The 22,512-nt window shown below is 53.3% G+C and overlaps 1 protein-coding gene across 1 annotated transcript in view; it reads right to left on the minus strand.

The window, feature by feature from the left end:
- GPSM1 (G protein signaling modulator 1) overlaps window positions 1–22,512 on the minus strand; it is a 53,507-nt gene that overhangs the window by 2,945 nt on the left and 28,050 nt on the right. The window contains exons 10-11 of the mRNA XM_035897658.1: window positions 22,144–22,323; window positions 1–137 (exon numbers count right to left, since the gene is read on the minus strand). Coding sequence (XP_035753551.1) covers window positions 1–137; window positions 22,144–22,323 — 317 coding nt within the window. The remainder of the gene's footprint in view (window positions 138–22,143; window positions 22,324–22,512) is intronic.

A 22,512-nucleotide genomic window follows, 5' to 3' on the forward strand; every position in this document is an offset into this window, starting at 1 on the left:
ACCGGTGTGGCACCTGCCTCTGCAGCCTCGGATGGGCATTCCTCCAACGGGCAGCGCTGATCATCCATCCGGTTGCTCTGGAACTTGCTCAGCAGGTCAAAGAAGCATTCGTCATCTGAAGGGGTCCGGTTGATTTTCTGGAAAGACAGTAAAATACAGAAAAGAGTCAGAACGCCCCAAACAACTCCCCGTGTCCAATCGCTCCATGTGCTGTGGCCTCGGCAGTGCACCGTGCCCTCTCCTGGTCTGTTCACAGGTCGGCTCCTGGCTGTGCCCACGGCTCACCCAGCCCCGCAGTCTGGAGCCTGCCAGGGGTCACTGCTCCTTGGTCCCTCTGTCCTCCTGGCTCTGAAATAACCTCTCCCTTTTTCCCTCGCCGCCCTTTGCTGTGGACAATCTAACGCCATCCTCCTAAAGGAGGCCACAGGCAGAGCATCACGAGGGTCCCCTCTCCTGCGGGGATCCCTGAGTGGGAACAGGGCGAAGAGCTGTTCTGTGACTTGTGCTCCACGAGAGGGGTGTCTGTGGAGAGCTGTGGCCCCTCCAACAGCTCACTCGTGCTGCGGCTCACCCCAGAGGCTCTGGGCTCTTCTGCAGCCCAAACTGGAGCCGGGCTCCTACCAGCAAGCACATGAACCTCACGCAGAGCGGCCTCTGTTGCTGCAGAGCATCCTGAGCGCGAAAAAAAAAGGAAAGAGGGGAGGAAATGGGACAGGGAAGAGGAGCTTCTGGGCTGGCAAAGGGCTGGGCTCCGAGAGGGACGAGGGAGAACCGTGCAGACACCATGGCTGAAGTGCCGCGCTCAGCCGACCTTTCTAACCAGCTAAATTTAACCTTTGCAGGCCACTGCCCCCCGCACTCCCAATGCTTCTTTTTGGTGCTCCTGTGTCCTCAGCACACCACTCGTAACAGTCACCGAGCTGCAAATGACATAAAATTATAGTTTTTCAGGAAAACAGTTCTTGCACAGGAGCCCCAAATAAGCACCTTGCACTAGACAGTGATATATTTAAGTCCTGCTGCAGAAGGGTTCGCGTTCAAGGCAGCCTTTCAAAAGCTCTGTGTTGTGTCCAGTTCCAGGGCAGAGAGGGGCTGCGTGCCCTGTGCTGGGAGAGCGAACCCCGAGTCCTGCTCTGGCGCGGCCGGAGCAGTAGGAGCAGCTGATCTTTCTGAGGAGCCACTCCGAATGGGATATAAAATTAGACGGCAATAAGAAGGGCATCTGCCAGGCTCAGGAAGGGTCCAGCGTGCTGAGCTGGTCCCAGCAGATGCTGAAAAAAACACAACAGATACAAACCAAAACCTCCTACAGCTGGGTCTGCCTGTGCTGAGCTATTTTCCAGCAGGGGGTTGGGGAAGGCCAGGCTGGGAAGGGGCACTGGGTCCCTCCTGGGGAGCAACGCACCCCACCGGAGAGAGCACACAGAGGACTGCGCCTGGAGCGCCCTGGAGCACCAGGCTGCCCAGCCGTGGTTGTTCATGAAGCAAAGCCCCTCCGCCATCCTGGGCAGCCTGGGAGCCCTCCCTCTCCTACCACGTGCGGTGCCGTTCCCAGCAGAGAGCTCTTCGCTGGGACAGAGGCACGCGAAGCCCTTCAAGGGAGGGCTGGGTTGGGGAGAGCCTTGTGCTGACAGGGTTAAAGCCGCACATTGGATTCAGTAAATGAAGGGAAACAATTTTCCCCGTATGCTAAGCGAAGCAGATGAGATGCACTCAGCTTCTATTTAGGGCAGCGTCAAAATTAGCAGCAGGCCAGAGAGGAACATTAGCAATGTGGGAGCTGATCTCAGGGAGGGGAAAAACCCCTCTCGCCTCTTTCTGTGTGCCGATCCACTAATGAAACAGCGGCTCAGATGGACTCTCTGAACCATCAACAGTTGCACCTTGGAAATCAAAGCCTGCTTGAGCTTGAACCAAGGATGAACTACATCTCTCACAGCTCTGCTATGTTGGCTTGCGTGACCCAAATTTCAGGCTAGAGGAGGAAGCCGGCTCATTCACACCAAACCTCCCTCTAGCTTCCCTGCAAATGCACAGAGTAAATCGGAGCAGTCGCAGAGCCACAGAAGTTTTGCCTCGCAGGGAGCAGCCGGGCAGCCCGTTGGTCAGAGCCCCCAGTTCGGGGCTTCCCCCCAGCAGAGACCAGATTCCCCCGGGATGCATCCTGCCAGGGACCCTGAAATTTCCCCTGTCAGGGTCTCTGCTCAAAACGTGCCCGGGAGAGGAAAGGATGCTCTGAATCAGTAGGAAGAGCAGCCGGTGCATGCGAAGCGTGGGACGGGGCTGGCTGCGTGCCTGGGTACCTCCCGGTACGGTGGCACCGGAGGGGCAGGAGCCTGGTGCCCGCGGGCCAGCGTTAGGGCTTGCACGTGCCGTGCCAGCCCGGGATGTGGGGTGCTGCAGGGCCCGCAGCAGCACCCACTGACACCAGGCTCCCCCCCAGCACTGCCCTGACCAAACTGCGCCCCAGGCCTGCACCTCTCTAATTAAAATGCCCACACATGACAAGGCACGGAGCGCTTGGCTCCCTCCACTCACAGTCTGCTCCTGGCCTCGAGGAAGGAGCTGCGAGGGCAGATGGACGTGCAAGCACACCCTGGGGCCCACCGTCTGCTACTGAGCTGTGCTTGCCCGGGGTTTGGCACAGCCAGGATGATCAGGAGGCCTCCCAGGAGCCAGGGCATCCCCCAATGGGGCTGAGCAACACAACACAACTGGTCACCACGGGCCCAAGACCCAGAGCCCTAAATGGTTCCTGGGCAGCAGCTTTGATTTCCAGCCCCGAGATCACTTCGACCCCATGGCTGGTGTCCCTGCCTGGCTTTGTCACCCGTCCTCCACCTCTAGCACAACTGCCCAAATTCTGCCAACTGTTATTGTCCTCCAGTCAGCCAGCCTCCATCACAGGCAAAGCGGCAAACCAACCCCTTCTGCGCTGGGCAGCGACCCGGGGCTTTTGCTGGCACCTGCGGACCAGGGGCTGCTGGCACTGCAGAGATCGCCCCGGGGCAGCTTCAGCCAAAAACACACTCGCCCTCAGCACAGGCACAGACACACACAGCTCTCCTCATGCGGGGACCAGGACAAGTGTGGAGCCTCTGCTCCTGCTCCCTGACCCCAAGCAGGACAGGGACGGCCGCTGCCAACGGGGTCAGAGCTTGGTTCCCATTTCTGTGGGTGGTATTTCCCACCTGGATGCTGCTGGCTCATCGGAGATCTGAGCAACCTGGTTAAGGACAGCCTGGGAGCAGGACTGGCTCACCTGAAACAGGCCTCCCTCACTGAAAGGCATCCAGGCTTTTGCATGCATTTATTTGCTGGTGGATGAGCATGCTGGTTAACCTACCGGGTCGGATCCAGGGTGTGTAAAACACAGCTGAGGTGTTGGAAAGGCAGCGAACAGCAGCTGCGGGGAGTGATGGGGAGCCTGCTGCCGCTCCTCTTCATGCAGCAATGCTGCCCCAGGGAGCCCCTCTGCTCGGCAGGGACCGGCGGGCTCTCTCGCTGGGCGGGGGCGTCCCGGGGGGGGGCCCGCCAAAAGCCCCTGCCTCTCCCAGGCTGCAGGTCACTGCCCTGCGGAGCACAAATGCACCCTATTTCCTCTCCAATAAGCTCTCACTCATGCTAAATAAAACCTTTTGCAGTCTCTGGCTGAGAAGGTCCTGGCTGCCGGGCTCTGCCTCCCAAGCACAGACCAGCATCTCATGGGGAAAATCCTCACATTGGCTACCCCGGATGTGCAGGTGAGGCCAAGGCTGAAGCGATCCCAGGCAAATTAAAACCAAGTCAGAACAGACTCCTATGCATAAACCCTCTTGGCCATTTCCACTTGGACTCAGGAAGGCTATTAAACAAATGTAGAAGGCCTAATCGCAAGAGCTAAAACACTTTCCACCTCCCAACACCCAAAGCCACAGCCCACAAATGCCCCACAGGGCTTCTGCCCTTGGCTGCTGCTGCCCACCGGGGTCTCTGCAGGGCAAAGCCTTTCTCCGACACATTCCCGAGCCCCAGCCTGGGATCGGCAGAGGACATGTTAATTATTTCCACGCTAGTTTCACATGGTGTTCCCATGCGTGAGGTCCCCGAGGGTCCTGTGGAGCAGGACACAGCACTGCCTGGCAGGCAGATGATGGGTGCCCTTGTGCCTGGCACTGGACACACACCCTGGGCCAGGAGCAGTAAGTCCTTGGCTGGAGCAGGGCAATGCCACCAGCACGGTGGCTTGGGCTTTCTGCTCCAGGATGCTGCTCCCAGGCAGCAACCTGTCCCCAGTCTCACTTTGGCACCTGAGCAGCCCATACCCACCTATCGCCCCAGCTGTGCTTCTCCGCTGTGCACCAGCACCTGCTGTTAGAAACACCCTCAACCGAACAGCTCTGGTGACAGCAGCTTCTCCCACAGCTTCCTGCTGCCCCCACAGGGTTTAAAGTCAGCTCGGCAGAGCTGGAGGGCTCCCCGCGGAGCAGCGGCAGCCAGGGCAGGATGCAGGTCCCCCCGCATTCACTGCTGAGCCCCACCAAAAGCCACATGACAACGTGCTCCCAGGTTGCTCTGGGACAGGGCAAGGTCCCCAAGGACCATGGCAGATGGTTTCTGCACTGGCAGAGCCAGGGCAGGTCCCCCAGCACCACATGCCAGAAGCACCTGCCCAACCATGCATGGGTGAAATGTTCCCTTCAAAGGGTGCGTTGCCCAGCAGACCAAACTACAGATGCTCATAGGCTACCCAAAAGGCCAAACCTTGTTCTTCCATCAGATCAGCTTCTCTTTTCACAGCCGGTGTTCCCATGGGGTGCTGGCCTGCCTTTGGTCCTCTCTCCTCCAGGCTGAGCTTCCTGTAGACCTGCCCCGATGCAGCAAGGGCTTGTCAAGCTGGAGGACTGCTCGCTCTGGCTTCTCCCAGCCTGAAGGGGACGGTGCTGCCCGACCTGCGGGCAGGACCTGCTGCCCAGTGGCAGATGGACCTCCGTGGGTCTGGCACAGCAGATGCAGCTCAGGAGCTGCTGCTCGAAGGCGGACTGGCTCTGGTGTGCAGGCCAGGTCAGGGACGAGGTGAGGACAGATACAGGTTCAGGGATAACGCAGCAGTTTTCACCGCTACTCCCACAGCAGCCCCTCAGAGTGCTGCCGTGGCATTTAAACGTGTCCACCAACAATTCCTCCTCCTCATCTTATTTCAGCGAGGAGACAACCTGGAGGTGAAGTGATTTGACCATGTCCTGCAGTGATGCAGTGGCAGAGCTGGGACAGGACCCAGCGATCTGTCCCCAGGGCCAAGCTCTCAACTGCGGACAGTTCTTGGAAAAACAGTGCCCCTTGTTCTAGCAGGCAGTTATCTGCCCAGGGCCTGGCAGATACTCATCCCAACACATCTACGCCCGCGTGCCATGCCTTATCTGTCTCTTCCTCTATAAACCAGATGCATCACAACTGCTTACCTAATCTCTTCCAGTGCAGCCGACTCCAAAATCACCAGGCAGGAGCAGGGCTGGGGTGGTGCTGGTGACTGCCAGTACTGGGACCACTTTATCCCGGGCTGGCCCGCTGCCTGCCAGTCCCCTGCCTGTGGCTTTGCTTTATCCCCACATCACCCCAACACCTTGCCCCGGAGGAAACCACCGTGGGAGCCAGCAACCCCAAACCCCCTCACCTCGCAGGCGCACCAGGCATTGAACTACCTGCCCCACCTCATCGCTTGACCTGGCGAAAGGCACCGGAGGGGAGGTTTGGAAAGAGCCCCGCAGAAGGCGAGGGGGGGCTGGAGGACAGGAGCAGAAGGAAACCCCCTGCCAAAAGCCACAGGCTGTTTTATTGAGAGGTGAAATGTCTGGAGCATCATCTCTGGGCTCGGGAGCGGGGCTCTCCCAGTCCCTGGCCACCAACAGCTCGGTGCTGGCTGGAGTCTCCACTCCTTGCTGATAGAGTCATCTTCAGAGTCAGAAAAGCTGCTAAACTTGTCAAGTCTTTGCTGAGGACAGCGATTCCCTTTCAATGCCAATCCCTAAGCACTGCTGCCCCGCTCCCTCCGAAAGGCAGGGCTGGCCAGCAGACACCCCGTCCTCCCCCCGTAAGCACGGCCAGGCACAGAGAACCACCGACCGCACTCACCACGCTCTGCTGTAAGACACTGGCAGACACCCAAGCAGCCTGTGCATTGCTTGCATTGATTTCCCAGAAAGTTGCAAAAATATTAATAATAAAAAGTTCAAACTGAAGCTACCTGCAAACTTTAAAAAACCAAGCACATATTAGGCAATATCCAAGCCATGGCCTGAGTAAACCTCTCTTCTGTATCTCTGTATCTACCTCCTCCTCTTACTCCCGATCAAGCCTCTCATTCCAGAGGACAGGAGGGAAACACAGACAAAAACCGAGTTTTACTTACTGACCTCAGCAGCCAGCTCTTCCCCAGGCTCCAGCTTTTACATGTCCACGGGCAAGAACGACCTCGCCTCGCAGGGCAGAGGCTGGCGATGCGGGGCTGCCGCTCTGATGCTCTTTAGCTACCGCCAGCAGCCAGAGAGAGCTCTCCCAGCTCCGCTCCGGCTGCCGGAGCAGAGATTTATGCGGAGCGCGCAGCCCTGTGAAGATCGTCGCCAGCACCAATGACCCGCTGGGTGCGAGATGCAGCTTAAAGCGACAGCCTGGCTCGCCACGCTCCTCCCGGCGTCACTCCTGTGCCCTTGCACGAGGGGGTGGACTCCAGCGAAGCGTTCCTCTCCCTCACCTCGCTGCCACGATCCCAGTGTTATTAGATGATGCTCTTAAACACAGAGCGGAGCTATGTGAATATTTAGCTTTCCTTCCACCTCCTCACCTCCTACCCACCACACACACTTTACCTTAAAAATAGATTGGGATCAATTTTCCTAAACTACATCTGCAAACACACTCAGCTCTACAGGCACACGCACCACGACAGTAAATGCACTGTGCACATACAGACACAATATGATCGCTCAGATTTAAAGCACCAAAATATTGAAAGACCAATTTTAGCTCCTGATAGTCCTCCTGTTCCTCATTTTATTAGATACATGATTTTTTTTTTTTTGTCCTGTTGCAAGAGCCAAAGATGCTCAGAAATAAGCATCTCTTAATTTAAACATATCGCTGTTTAACAGAGAGAAATTTCTAATCACAAGGTTTTAAACACAGAAAGATGGAAATGCTACGCAACAGCCAAGGAGCTGTTCTTACCTCCCATTTGTGACATGTAAATGTGAAATGTGAATCTCTGACAGTGAAATGGGCCACTGGAAAGAGAAGCAGCTTGCCAAAGGCCACCTGGCAGGCAGTGGCAAAGTGGGGACAGAGCCCTGTTGGCACTCTTGGCTCTCTGTCCACGCTGTCCTCGTACACTTCATTCTCATTTTTCATCACAGAAGCAGCAAATTTCCTCATCCTGAACAAACACAGCTTTTGGGGACTGCCCATGTCTTTCCATACCAGTAATTTCCAGGAATCACAGAGTAATGAGAAACGTGGGAACTGTGTGGGGCCTGAGATCAGGACTCCTGGCTCGGTACCTGCCCCTGCCCGCTGCCAGGCTGCACGCAGGACACGGTGGGTCTCAGCCCCAGACCCCTCCTATCCCCAAGAGGGGCTGTGAAGCCTTGCTAGGCTCTGCAATGATCCTGGACCCAAGGGCAAGGCATCGCGGATGCATAAAGCATCTCCAGAAGGAGAGCAGCAGGGCTGGGGCAGCCACGAGCAGGGACTGTGAATCCATCAGTGCCCACGAGGCCGATCTGGCTGACGGGGAGGTTGTGCTCGAGGGCAAACACAAGCTCTGAAGCAACAAGTAATAAAATGCCCTGCCCTGACATGACACGGGCAGAACTGCCACGGTGGGGATGCTGCAGGCATGCAAGACGGACCCCCTTGTAGCACGGCGATGCTGGCCAGGATCTGCCCTGTGGGGCAGCCCCATCTGACGTGTGCCAGGAGACAAGGCCAACTCCCCATCACGCAGGACCTTGCAAAATCCTACAACCAGGACAGGGCAGGCAAAAGGCAATTACTCTGCCCCTATTTCGTTCTGGTGCCCCAGGCTATGGAACGCAAGAGACAACTGGGAATCGGCCTCAAACTAAGCTGCTGCTGCCTGGAGATCTCACGTATTAAACTTCAATTTAGTTTGTGATTTGATTTTTAAAAATGCTGGAGCAACTGAGGAGGGAAAGAAGGGGCAGGAGCACAGCCGACCTGCCTGCTGTCACGCTCGGTGCGGGGCCGAGATGCTGCTGCAGCTCGCGTGAGCTGAGCGTCTGCTGCGGCCGCTGCTTCCCTGCTGCTGCAGTGTTGGGGGGCTGAGCCAGGGGGATGTTTTGGTGGAGAGGGGTAAGAGGGGAATGAAACAGAACTGAGGCTCTGCCCCTTATCTGAAAAGCTGAGTCAACTTGGGACAGCTATGAAAGGGGGCACCTGAAGCTGATGTTGAGGGTGAAATGCCAAAGATGGGTACAAGGCAGGAGCAGAGCCCTGCAAGAGGTCGGTGCTTGGAACAGCACGAGGAACCGACTTCTTGCATCTGGGTTTAGGACGCAGCAAAGGGGAGCAAGTGAGATGTCCATGATCTGCAGAGACACCACCTGCAACTTCAGGTTCCAGCTCTCAGGCCAGGGAGCTGCGAGTGTGCACCTCAGTGTGCCCTCGGGACACGCGTGCCCTTCAGCGTCCTTTGCGAACGGCACAGCCACAGCCCTGCTACAGACCATACACACGCTGCTCCAACACAGGACGTGCGCACCGCGCTTCCCTTGTAGGATGAAATTATCACCCTTACTTGGACTGTTTTCAAAGATTTTTTTTTTCCTTTAAACAACTCGCCCACTCATCCCTATAAACGCCAGTGCTAAAAGCTGGTTCTGTTGTTAAGATTTCAAATAACTTGGGTTTTATTGTTTCAAACAAAATCAAAATAACTCACCCACGCTCCCTCCTTCCCTTAATACAGTTACTGCTGACCTGTTGGGAGCGTGCCACACGCGGCTTAAAACCATGCCTTTGGATAAATAGCAGGTGACAATATAATTTTTGATTTTATTTTGAGACGGAACGTGGCGTGCCTGCATGGGTGTCTGGCTGAAGTGTTACTGACACCTCTGCTACATGCAGTGCCGCTCCGACTGCCTGAAAGCTAATGCCACCGTGCTCAGATTTGGCCACTTCATGCAAAAACCTTATTAATACTGGATTTACACTTTTTCCCCAGCTACATGGTAACCTACCCTGAAATCAGCGGTCAGGTAGCCAGCCTTCACTGCTGAGACTAATGCATCCACAGCATGGAAATAACTTCTGGTTTCTCTTTGGGAGGCAATATATTAGCCAGCGTATTCAAACAGTCCTCAAAGAGCAACAGCAATACTCTGCAGTTATGTAGCAACTCTTCCACACAGGTTTTGACAGCATTTACCATGCCAAGCTGGGTTTCCCTGTTACCATTTAATAGAAACACACAAGCCTAGATTTAGCACCTGAAGCTTAAATTACTAACCAAGGAGAGAAGTTAGAAGCAGTATCACTGCCAGTCAGTCTCTCCATTCTATGGAAGAAGATGGGCAGCTACAGAGGTTGATTTGGCCCATCAAAAACATGGAGGATCCCTTAAATACCAAAACTGGGAGTGAACCTGAACCACCTGCTCAAAACAATTCAGGTTCTAGGCAGATGCCAGCAAGCAGGACGTTCCTGGAGCGTTAGGGATGCTCACCTCCACACAGAGCCGCGGGACCTGGCCATGCACACCCTAACACACCCAAGCAGCAAAGCACGATGTTTTAGCCGAAACGAGCTGCGCTGGCTGATTTGCTTTGCAGTTGGAGGGGGGTGGAACTAGGACCACGCTCAGCTGTTGAGTCTCAACTGAGCAGCAGCAATTTGCTAAACCAAAATAACTCCGTTGCTTTAAAGGATATAACCCATATTCTTGATTAATTAGCACAGAAGCCAAGGTTAATATACAGCGCTCAACTCCCAGTCACCTACTCTATCCACCAGACCACACCAGCACCTCCCCGCTTCCAGCCCTACCGAGGAGTAGGAGGTGACGGAGAAGACGGGTGCCTGTAAGCCCGCTGGCAGTGAAGGACATGCTCCTCTTCAGCGATGGAAACGATCCAACGCTCCCCCATGCAGCAGATATGCCCTCCTCCCCATAATATACTGCACTCGGTGCATCTGAAATTGGAACCTCCTGACAATTTGCTTGGAAAACGCTTTGCAAAAAAGCCTACTTGTCTCTGGATTGCCAAAATTGTGCTGCTTTCTTGAAACACACTTTTATTTAGACACCTACTTGCTCTTAGCACAGCGCTGTTTTAAAAAGCAGCTGAACAGATGCAGCACCTTTACCAGGGGTGGTAACGATCAGGTGAAGTTAGTTGGTGGATCCACACACACCCATCTACAGTAGCACCCATAACGCACACCTAACCTTCATATAAACACCCTTCACTGCAGCAAACGCCCAAATCTTAATTATTATTTACTCCTATTCCGGTAATGCCTGAAGGCCGCGCTCAAGATCAAGGCCTTGTTTTGCAAGGCACCCCACAAAACATGAAATCCTGGCCCTGCTGGGGGCAGGGAGGACCCTGGGGCCGGTACCCGTGGGTTTGCCATTTCAGCGATGGTCAGGCACAGCCCTTCTCAGAAGAGGCAAGACAAAAATCTCAAGCAAACTCAGGAGCAGCTTCTCCTACCAGCAAAAAACAGCTCTTGCTCTGGTACACGCAAGGGCAAGATGAAACTACACCCCATTTGGGGAAGGCAAAGACGGGGTGGCTGATTCGCTCCACATGACAGTGCCCAGAATGGCTTTAGGTACAGGCAAAAAATCCTCCAGAGACTTTTCTGCACATCCCAGGGGAGTTGCACCTCCTGCACCCAAGCACATTCAGTGGTCCTCCTCTTTGCTGGCTCTCAAGAGAGGGCTGCACCCACCTGCAGAAGCTGGTTCCCCCTCTCCTCCAGCACAATGAGCACTCCAGGGAACTGCAACTCTGTGGCAGAGACACCATGATCCAGGATTGAAAAGTTGGATCCATGGGATCGTTCGGGGCCCTTCTCTAACTGCACATGTCCCCACGAAGCTTCCCCAGCAGACCCTGTACACGAAGCACTTAACTGGGCTCAGCTCTGCCAAGTTTGGGCTGCAGTCTTCGAGGGCCGCGTGGGGAACAGGAAGGAGCCAGGGGCTATGAAAAACCATTATTTAGGCTTTTTTAGATTAATTGGTGTTAATTGCCTTGGGAGGCTCAAAAATAGCGCTGCTAATGGGAAACAGACACAGGCTGAAGGTGAGGTGTTGAGCAGAGGCTCGTGACTGCCACGTTAACCCCAGACGCAGGTTGTGCCCTGCCCAGCAGGCAGCCAGCAGTGACTGCCAAAAGCAGGGAGACTTTCTCCGGCCCAGCTGGGATTTGCCTGCCTGCACCTCTAACCTTGACATCCTCCCCCAGCTGCATTCATGCTCATACAGGGGCAGAGGGAGCCTTCCTGCTGCCATGAGAGGTTTTTTTATCATGAGAGCTCCAAGAAACAGCGCTTGAACCTTCCTCATTTCAGGCTTCTTTGATTTATGGATTCACACCCGTCTCCTTACTCCTGCAACCATGAAAGACCCTCAGCCATCTCACAGGGAGCCTCAGTTCCCTGCCTCTAGTCCAAGCACAGACACGAGGACAGCCCAGAGAGACCCCAAAACCTCCACTTGCCCCAAGGCTATCCTAAATCCAGAAGAGAGGATTGGCACTGGATGGGACTGGGTCTATCCATAAGCACTGGGTTAGAGAACAACCTCCTACCAGGGGAGGTTACTGCCTGTCGCCTGGGTCACTGAACCCTCCTGCCTGACCGCAAACGAACGCTGGGGATGGAGCTGTGCTGGCAATGAACAAAGGCAGTGGGGTGGCCTCTGGGCAGGACGCCCAAGTGACCACACAGGACAAGGCTGCTCCCAGGCTGAGATCTGGCCTCCTCAAAGCTGGGCGATAACAGAAAAAAGCCAAACGTGCCCCAAGGTTGTGCTGTGTTTGTGTCTTCTGGGAGAGCCTTCAGTGCCATAGCCCTGTCCACCAGCTGGTAACACGCGCTGTCAAAGATAAGGTACAGACAAAACTGGTTTGAGGACCAGTATAAACAGGCTCCTGCACTGCTACAGGTCTGTCCTTAAATGAAACCCAACCCCCATATTATTAGGGTGCATTTCCCTGGTTTTAAATATAGCTCACAGAAAGAGAAACAAAAGTTACTGGTACAGAAAAGATTATCCACGTAGACCCACCGACCAACGGAAAAGCGCACAGCACGGCTCCAGCGAGCACGGCCAGACCACGCTCCCTTCCCAGCCTCAGCCCGTGCACAGAGAGCGGATGGATCCATCGGGTGCTCCTTTACGTGCCAGATCCCACCCCAGCTCAGCCCCCGGCGCTGGCACTGCTACAGGTCACTGCTGGCACCTCGGCAAAACGCGGGCACAGCCGTGCTACCTTCTGCACTCGCATTTGCCTGAGCAAGAGAGATTCATGCAAGAAAGCCAAACAAAATCCCCAGTCGCTGGAGGCCCCTGTGTCATCTGGTGTCATCACAGCTCCAGTGATTTAAGCAGAGTTACGCTGATTTACATCCAAAGAGAACCTGGACTATGATTTTTTTTTAAGCTCTTCTGGCATGTGCAGTTTATTAAATGCAAGAGGCCGGAACTGTGAATGTACAAAGTGCCCCAGGCACCGCAGAGACCCTACAAATGAATGAAGAGTTCCAGATTTTGAGAGAAGTCAAACATTTGAAGTTTTATTGCTCTGGGTCTGGCTCCGATTCATCCCTCTTTTTAGTATTGTTCTCTTTAAAGTGACAGTTTCTAGGAAATGGTGAGTGTAACATCTCTTTTACTGTCTCATACCGCTTGATGGCTGACAATTTGCCGGGAGAAAAGGCTGTGCAAGGAGGAAAGCAGACCTCAATTATGGCTTCAAAGTGCCAATAACTGAAAACTCAGTTACCATGAGTCAGGGGAAGAGGAATGCATTTCAGTAGCTTGGTTAGTCAGCTCCAGCCTGGACCACTGGACTAGCCAGTCTGCAGACCTTCCGTCGTAATCTCCAACAAAGGTCTGCTGGGGGGGACCTTGGACAACCAATTAGGTTTTTACCACCTTCCTAGAGCAGGTTCCTCTGGTAAGAGGCTCTTGCTTACAGTTTTCTAGCTCCAAAACTGGCCTGCACACTTCGCCAGTTATGGATGGAATATGGGGTCTCAGACACGCTTTCGTACATTCCCCTGATCCTCAGCCCACAGGATCTGAGCAGCATCCAGACCTTGGGTCCTTGGTGTAGCTCCTGCATGGCTGAGGGCTCGGACAGCCATCCTGCACACAGGGCAGCCAGTACCTTCTGTTTTCTGCTTGTGGTTGATGCACAAGCACAGACTTGTGTTAAATCCTGCCTCCTATCTCCTTTCCACAGCACAGCTTTGATTCACAACCTGACCTTGGTCTGGGAGGAGGAAAAACAAGCGACAGGCCTAGTGGGAAAAAGCAGGAGGGGGGTGTCCCAGCAACAAGAATATCCTGAAGACAGGAAGATAAGGAATTCAGCTTTATCTCTGGGACCTTAAGCACTGAAGCATCTCACCGAGGACAAGACCTAGGGGCTTACACAGAGACAGTGATACCTCTGCCTTGCTCCTGTTCAGAGCAAAACATGGGCAGGGCACTGCAAGGACAGCTCTGGGACCAGCCCTGAGCAAGCAGCCCTCAACCCATCGCCGCCCCAGATGAAGGATACTGATCACGCTGTGGCCCATACAGATACCATCGGCCCTGCCAACCTCAGTCCTGTCCCACAGGGTGCATTGGAGTTATCTGCCCCTTTTAAGTGGTGACAGGTTCTCTTTTCTACTTAGCTTTTTTCCGCCACGCTGTCTGCAGGACGAAGGGGAGGGAATCGTTAACGCTGTCTTGTGCTGCACAATGCACCTTGTAGTGATAATTTCTCCTGCTTCAGCACCCAAAAGGGTCAAATATTTGCAGGTGACCCAGAGGTCAGAGTCCAGCCTTTTCCTGGCTTAAATTAAGAAGTGTCAAAATCATTCACAGCAACTTCAGGGGTTCTGTAGCAGAGCAGTCACTTTCCCAAAATGAAACCAGCATCAACTGAGAGTCTCCTCGATGCTGCAGAGCCCATTGCTCTGAGCAGAGACAGTGCTGGGACCTGGCTGCAAAGGGTGGTTAAAGCAGGCAGTGCCCATAACCTTCTCATAAGCAAAGGCTGTGGGTAGAGATGATCGCTGCTTCTCAAATCAAGCCAGGCAGCCGTCTACATTGCACCCAAGGCGTGCAAGGCAGAGTCTCCGGGCTCCCATTTTTGGACTCTGCAGGGGTGATGTTAAGGAAGCCTCCCCTGGCCACCCAGACAATCAAGGCAGAGGAGGCAAAGCAAAAGCCTTGGACTGGCACTACTCCGACTGTTACTCAGCAGGGAACCATGCACAGCGCTCTGAAGACAGCTGGTCTCACACAAAACCAAACCTCAAGTCACAGACTTGTCCAAAACGCAGGTGCCATCCCCAGTGAGGAGGGGGTTGCCCAGAGAGAGGCAAGTGCAGCATTTGGCCCCAGTGCTCTGAAGACTCAGGACGGCTCCTGCCTCACCTCTCCCTGCTGGGGATGCTGCTCCCTGCCCCGGCACTCTCCCAACCACACCTCTCCAGGACCAGCTTCTCCTCTGTGGGATGCCGAGGAGACTGGCAGGTAATTCTGGCTTTTACTTCAACTATGTATGCTAACCTACCTCCCAAACCCGCCCCTCTGCATGAGAAAAAGTAACTTAATGAAGGATTGTAAAACCATAAGCCTCACATATCTGCTTGTGCAGCCCCAGCCCCGCACACCGGAGCTGCCCGTTGGGAAGGGTCCTGCCTGGGTTCAGTCCCCCAGGCATGACACTTGCCTGCAGCAGAGCCTGCAAGGCCCAGCTCTGCCGTGCCTCCCTCTCACTCACACACTCTCATTGGATAATTACAGAGAAAACCAAGGCAAATCCCAATTTTAGTGCCATTATAAAACAGAGAGGGGGAATTCATTACCTGGCAGCTGTTAATATTTAAGGAGGAAACTGATAATTTACCTCTGAGGCAATGAATGCAGCAGAGGCAGTGCAAGCCAGAAAATGCTATTGCCTCCCCCCACCATCTCTGTGCAGTTACTTTGCAGAGATTTTCTATCTACCCATTTATTTCCCTGCCTCCCATGCTAGCACCAAAGTCCCAGCGAGGATCAGCGTGTGTCAGGGCTCTGCACTGCAAAACTCATGAGAGTCTTGGCTCTGGCTCTGCTGCCCCTCTAGATTTGGGAGTGGTTTTTAAATCTCTCCTGGCTCATGCAGCATCTGTGTAACCAGCCCACCTGAGTCAGAGGAGAGGAGCTAAAGAAAAGAAGGGCCCTAGAGCTTAACAAAAGGACTCATACAGACATATGGATAGAAAGGTCAGACAATTCAAGATGCCTCTGGGGAGGCAACCAGATCATCGGCTGCGTCTCCAAACAGTCCAAATCCCTGGAAGAGCCTCCCCATACCTGTCAGACTCGAGCCCTCCAGAAAGTTTTCCAGCACACCCTGCCTCCAGCTAGGAAATACCTCCAAGCAGCCTCTCTCCTGGGTCTGTGCCTGCCCAAAGCACTACAGCAGGGTCCCACAAATTGAACAGGAAGGTAAAGCATTACACGGATGAGCTGTGGCTCAGTGTTTACCTGCTCAGTTCCAACAGGACTGACACCAGCGCAGCAGCCTCCAGGTGTCATAGGAACAGTCTTAAATTTAGCAGCAGCCGCCTTCCCCCTCCCTGACTCTGGCTTCTCTCTTCCTCTCCATCCCCCTTGCTCTTGGATTCTCAGAGCACATTCGCACCAGAAAGTCTGACCAACGATAATGGCATAATTATACCCATGCAGTTAAACAAAACATAGAGGCTGTAGGACAAAGGAGGGTGTGCATTTGCACTGCCCTTGCACTGCAGTAGTTTACACATCAATGAGACAAGGAGGCTACCTCATCTTAGAAGAGAGGGAAGATGCACAGACAGCCACCACAGAGCAGCAAAGGCTGCCTGCTGCAACCCCCCATACTCAAGCTCTTGAGGGACTGCAAGGCAGCATCAGTTTAACCTTCTCTCAAACAATACAAGACAACCAGGGAAAAGATGCTTTGGGGCCAGAGAACAAGTGTCTGGGAGGAAGCCACCAAGACTGTATTTATCCTTGCACCCCAGTGTCCATCTGGCCAGTTCTGCAGCCACAGTCCAGTCACAGGGGATGGATGGGGGCACCTGACATCCTAGCGCTGCCTGGACAACACATGATTCAGCAGGGACAGGCAGGATCTCCCTGCCCGGCTCTGCCACGGATGCCGTGCTGCTCTCCAGCTCCGCTCCCTGCCCAGGGACGCCAGGAGCTGAACTCTCCTACTTGCAGGTCAGGCAGAGGGTCAACCAGGAGCATCTGCTCTGTGCATCGCTCCTGCAACCTGACAATCCCCCAGTAAATCATGGGATAGAAAACCATCCAAAGAGCTCTGGCAACCTGCCTTTGGGGCGGGGGTGTATGATCTACAACATTTTCCCTTCTTTTATTGTTGCTTCTCACTGTAATAATAAAAAAGGTCTTATAAAAACATTTGTCCTAGGGAATGTTTGGCGATGCAGCATGCTTGCAATGTCTAAAGTGTCTAAATACATCAGCAACCCATCTCTGCAAGTCGTCACTGCAATCAAGCACAGCTCCTCTTTCTCTCAACTATAAATGATCTTTGCTGAGGACAGGTTTGAAGAGGGAGGAAGCACTCCCTCGAGCTGATGCACTCCCCTGAGGAGAGTCCAGATGAACAGGACCATTTCTAGAACATGGATCCCCAAGAAGGGGAGAGGATTAGGTTTGATCCTCCATGGTTTTTGCTCCAGCTGTTGGACTTTGACCCAATAAATTGCTTTATCCCTTGAACTCTGCCACATGCACAGTCCCCTTGACCTTGGAGACTTTAGCTCGGTGCTGACCTTAAACGCAAGGCCCAGAATTGGGGCAGCCTCTCCCCAGGCAGTCTTTTCAGGAATAAACAACCCCTTCCCTCCACGGACCCTCTCCTTTTTCCACAGTGGTTGCTCCCTCAGAGAGGGGGGTGAGGGACACACAACCTCTGATGTTTCTGAAGTGTTAGAAAAATCCCATCCTTCTAGTAACCCTCTAAAATACAGCTGTTACCAAGTCAATCAAGAGCTGGAGCGTTATGACCTTCTCCACAGCGGAGCAGAGGGGTTAAATTTATGAGCAAGGCTTTGATGTCTGCAAGCTTCATGTGGTACAAAACCTTCTGCTTTGATGTTACTTTTAAAAGAGAGGAAACTCAGAAGGCGTGCAGCGCACGAGTCCCGGGGAGCACTTGGACCTGGCTGCCCGCAACAGGGACCGAGCTCTAATGCAGCTGCTTTTGCTCAGGGCTCTGCTGCAACAGAGAGAAAATGTGACCAAATGCGTCTCAGCCTCACCAGTTTCTCCCAGACCAAACCCACCTTTGCTCTGCCTGTGGAGAGCAAAGTGTTCCCATGAGAGCTCCAGACCTGACCTTGAAGGTGAGGAGGAGCCTGCCCTTGCCTGTCCCCCAGTCCCTCTCCTCCCAGCGACCACCAGCCACAGCTGGGAAATTCCCCAACTTCACAGGGCCACAGGAGGGGCAAGAAAGCCCATCTGTCTGCCCCGCCAGCGACGCGATGTGACCCTCCTGCGCAAGCTCTCCATCGTGTGCAACACCAGCCTCTTGCACAGCGGTGGCAGGAAGGTCTAAGCCGCACGGAGGGACCTGCTGCGGGTCCTGGCACACTCTCCTACCTTACGCAGCACCTGGGCCATGGCTTCTCCTATCCATCCCAGCATCCCCACGGCTTTGCCAACAGGCTGAGCCCTTCTCCCAGGGCCCGACAGAGCTGCCAGCAGGGACAGGCTCCTCTCCATCCCCGAGCTCACTTCGCCTCCCTTCACTTTTCCCTGCCTCCCCTCCCCTCTCCCGCCTCCTCCCATGGGGAGTTTCCCAGCAGTTCAGTAATTAGCATCATCATCACCAATGCTAATAACACCACCACAGCTCCTGCCATCCAAAGCTCAAACAACTTTACAGCCATCATCACGCCTCTGTAACCTCCCCAGGGTAGGCAGGGAAGCAGCATTACCCCATCAAACAGATGGGGAAGAGGGAGGTAAACAAGAGGCAGTCGGTGGCAGAGATGGGCAGCAAACCCAGGAGCTCTGACTCAGGCACCACACCCATGGGACCTCCCCGTCCCAGGTCGCTGCCCGCCGCAGAAAGGTCCCTTTGGAAGGAGGACAGGGGCTGTGCGGACAGCAGGACTTATCCAGAGATTACATCGCTTGGCTTGGGGCCTGGGAGTCCTGGGATGAGTTTTTTTCCCGGACATCCCTGCACAGAGCTTCGGTTCCCCTCTGCAAAACGACCATGGGAGAGCAGCACACAGGTCTGCGTGTGCAGGCTGAGTTCACGCCTTCGGATAGGACAGCAGGTATTGCGGCATCCCTTAAAAGCACCTTAAATCAACCATTAGAGCTCACCTCTAATTAAGGACTTGCTGTTTACTGATGGATTAAAGAAGATTTTTTGCTTTGAGCTTTCAGAAAATGAGGAATCTGGGGGGATTCTTGTCTGAACAGCCTGACCAAGGAAAGCTTCTCTCCCACCTTGGGTGGGGTTTGCTACATTTGGTTTAGAAAGTCTCACATGGATGAGAATTACAGCTTTTCAAAAAAGCCAACCCACGCTCCCATACAACAGACCAACACGGCCCTGGTGGCCCCCTGACAGACGGTAGCAAACGCAGAACACAAGGCAATGGGTTGCTTTGCTTTTGGCAAGTACCTTCAAGGCAACATTGACTCTAAACATTCTGAGGACTGGCCTACGCTACAAAGTCAGGCTGGCCTAGCTGTCAGCACCAACACAAAACAAAATTCACCTGAAGTGACCCAGCCTCATCCACCAGAACATACTGCAGAGACGTTCTCCTGGCAAGAGAGCCCTTTCCGCAGGGCATTTCATGTGTGGCGGAGCACGGTCTGAAGACGACCAGCTGGTGTAAGCCATGTGCTGGCGGGGCACTGCTGCCTGCAGCAGAGGTGATGGACCATTTATTCCTGTGCCTGGACAAACAGCCCGCACGCAGCACCGCCAGGCACCGCAGGGCTCAGGGCAGAACTTCCAATGTCTCCTGAGCCTCTCCAGCTCTGGCTTCTGGGGGAGCTCCTGGATTGCTGAGGGTATTTCAGAAAACTTTAGGGAAGGGGATATAAATACACCTGCCTTCACTTTGTGGGTGCACAGGCAGGGGCAAAACCTAGCTGGGGGCTCTGGCCTCCTTGGCAAGGAAGGATGGCAGGGTGCCCCACTGAGAGCAATGCTGGGAGGCTTTGGTGTCCCACCTGCATTTTGCCAAGCAAACCTCCCTCTGCTGTTCAGAGCATCTGCCTACAAAGACTGCGACCCTAATCATGCTACCTAACTCTGTGTATCTACTGGCCTGAAGAAAAACCCAATAAAATGCTTGTCACTGTCATTTTTATGGGATATGAACTACGGTCTATTAGATACCAAATAAGGGGCATTCTTTAAAAAACAAGACAGGCAGCCACCCTTCTCCAGCCAAGAGCACTGTTGAATGAATTGATCTATTCTCTCTTGGGATAAAAGGGGACATGTTTAGTGTCTGCAAGGAGGAAGATGTTGTTTTTTTCCACACACTGCTGCTCTGCACATCCTGTTGAATTCCTTCTATGCTGTTTCACTACCATGTGCACCAGGCGTGCCTGGGAACAAAACTAAAAACGGATTCTCAGGGCTCAGCTCCCAAATCCAGAGCAAATGGGGAGCTAACACACACACTGCAAAGTCAGGGCACCCAGGGAAGAGGCCTTGGGAGAACGGCTGGTGAAAGAATCAGACTGCACTAGTCAGGTAGAGCCTGAGCCACCCCCCTGCAAGAGCGAACGCTGGGCTTTGCATCCCTACTAGGTGGTCACCCATCCCCTGTAGGGTGGAGGAGCAGCATGTCCCTTGCCTGCTCACACGTTGCCATCAGTGTCAGGAACCAGCATGTTCCCGGGTGTCCGAAGGGCACCTCCTGTGAGGGGAGCGTGTATGTCTATGCTTGCTCTTTCACGGACATTCATCAAAACCCCATGTGTACTACCACGAGGTCACTGGTGGTTGGCAATGTCCCATGGGGCCTTTTCTTAGACACAGCCTACATACTCACAGCTACGTTCCTGAGGAATGCTTTTTGCCTTGCTCTGGGATAGAGCATGACTTTTGTTTGCTTTCTGGCTGAATGTCTGAGTTAAAAATACACGGCTATTTCTGGCAGAAGTGGTTTTTTTTTTCTGCCTTTGTACTGCCTTGGATGCCCCTGTGCTGCTGTCTCCTTTCTGGCTCAGATGAGCTTTGTTTTCCTTTTCAATGATCATGTTTGCACCGGTGAGCAGTAGGAAATGCTTTTCCTATTAGAACATTTCCACGAGCACTGTTGGGAATGAAGAATGAGCTCAGAGAAGTCTAAAAAAACCCAGTTGGTGTAAAGATCCTGTCTCCAGTGGTCAGAGAGCTGAAAATCAGGAATGTCTGTGGTCAGGAAGGGATGTGTACGTAGGCACGTGCACACAGGTACAGCAGGACATATTTGCCCTGTGACCTACAGACCAGGAACAAAGGAATCAATGCTAGAAACATTTTCAAGCATCCCCACTCTACAGACAGGCTTCATCCCAAGCTCTGCAGCTCAGACCCTTTCTTACCCAGCATGAAAATATTTTATTTCGCTTTTTTTAAATGCCAAGAAAAAATAGGCCTATCTTTCCTGGCTTGGATTTATTCCATCTGGAATCACTGCATGATCACAGGACTGTGAAAGTGTGTTACAGCCTCAGTTTAAAGCAAGAGCCCAAACACTTTCAGGAACCCATGAGATCATTAAATCCTTGCTGTTATGCTCCATCTCCTGGCAACAACAAGCTGAGGACTTGGGGCTTCTCACTTGCAATCACTGAGTTCAAATACCTCCAAGCCCCCTCCCACAATCCAGAAACATGCCATCGTTTGTGGGTGTGATCCTGCCTCCAGGACTGCGAACAAAACCAACACAGCTGCAGGAAACCTCCCCAGTACATTGTATTTGCCATGTGTCACAACAAACTTCAACGCAACCAGAGGATAACGGCTTAACAAACAGCCCAATTGTTCAAAAAGGCATGTGGAGAGCCTTCCAGGACATGGATCCCCACCACCTTCCCGGGAGCCAAGCACAGATTGAGTCAGCTCTTCAACACCCAACACAGGACTTACTGCATGCCAGTAACCCATAGATCACTGACATCAGGGCCAGCTCCTCTTGTCAGCTTCTGCTCTTTAGGAAGTATGCTCCACCTAACTTTCTTCCAAAGAGAAGCTCATAGACAATGATTTTCTATCATCTCTGCCTAATGATTGATGAATTCAAAGAAAACACTCTGCACGTCGCCACTCTGGAGACCATCAGTGTGATAAGGAGATGAGAGGGAACAACTCCTAAGGTCCTAGATTTGGCAAAGGCAACCAGCATTTTTGGTTGCTCATCAAAAACCTGAAAAGAGCTCTGTTTCTCGAAGGCAACAAGCCCACTCCTCATGAACCCCAGGAGGCTGATCAAGTCAGGCTCCACACAGCAAGGGTTGCAAATTTCTGTGTTCTTCTGGAATTCAAGGCATCGCATCCTGACAGTCACAAACTCAGGAAAGTTCAGGTCTAAACACTCATCCCTCAACAGAAGGTTACCGATACCACCACTAAATACCAAGCTCTTATAAACCAGTTCATGATGGAGGTTGGTGCCATTATTCTGCTTGATGGACAGTAAAGCTGAAGCTCAAAAAGCCAAAATGATTTGCCTACAGTTGCCCATACAGTCAACCACAGAGCTATATGCAGGCTCTGTTTTCCAGCCAATAGGCCACACAGCTCCCCCATACCAGGTTAGAAATGAGGTAAGAATGAATATGCTGTAAGAAACTCCCAGATCAGTACTGGAGGAAAAAAAACATCTTCCTACCGACTGTGACACCTGGACTCGGACTTCGCTGGTATCCAGCGGCGATGTACTTGACCCCTGGGACTTCCTCTCTGAACTGGACTGGTGCTCCCGGTATTTCTTTGACCTTGCAGGTAATGACAAGAACTCTTTTCCAGGGATCTTCAGGTCTCCCACGTGATGGCTGTCCCCATTCTGGTCCTTGGGAAAGCAAGAAATAGTCATTGCAAAAATTGCCTGTCTCAGGTTTATGTGGAGATCTGTTGGCAAGTGTCCACAGAACAGGAGATGCAAAGAAGCAAGAAGTTAACGGGGAGTTTAGATGGTGTGAGTTGCCACTCATGATGTGCAGAGTTAAATAAGGACATTTTGCCTCTCTCCAGTCATTAA

This window comes from Egretta garzetta, unplaced genomic scaffold, assembly GCF_000687185.1.
Source record: "Egretta garzetta isolate BGI_Z169 unplaced genomic scaffold, ASM68718v1 scaffold417, whole genome shotgun sequence".
NCBI lineage: Eukaryota > Metazoa > Chordata > Aves > Pelecaniformes > Ardeidae > Egretta > Egretta garzetta.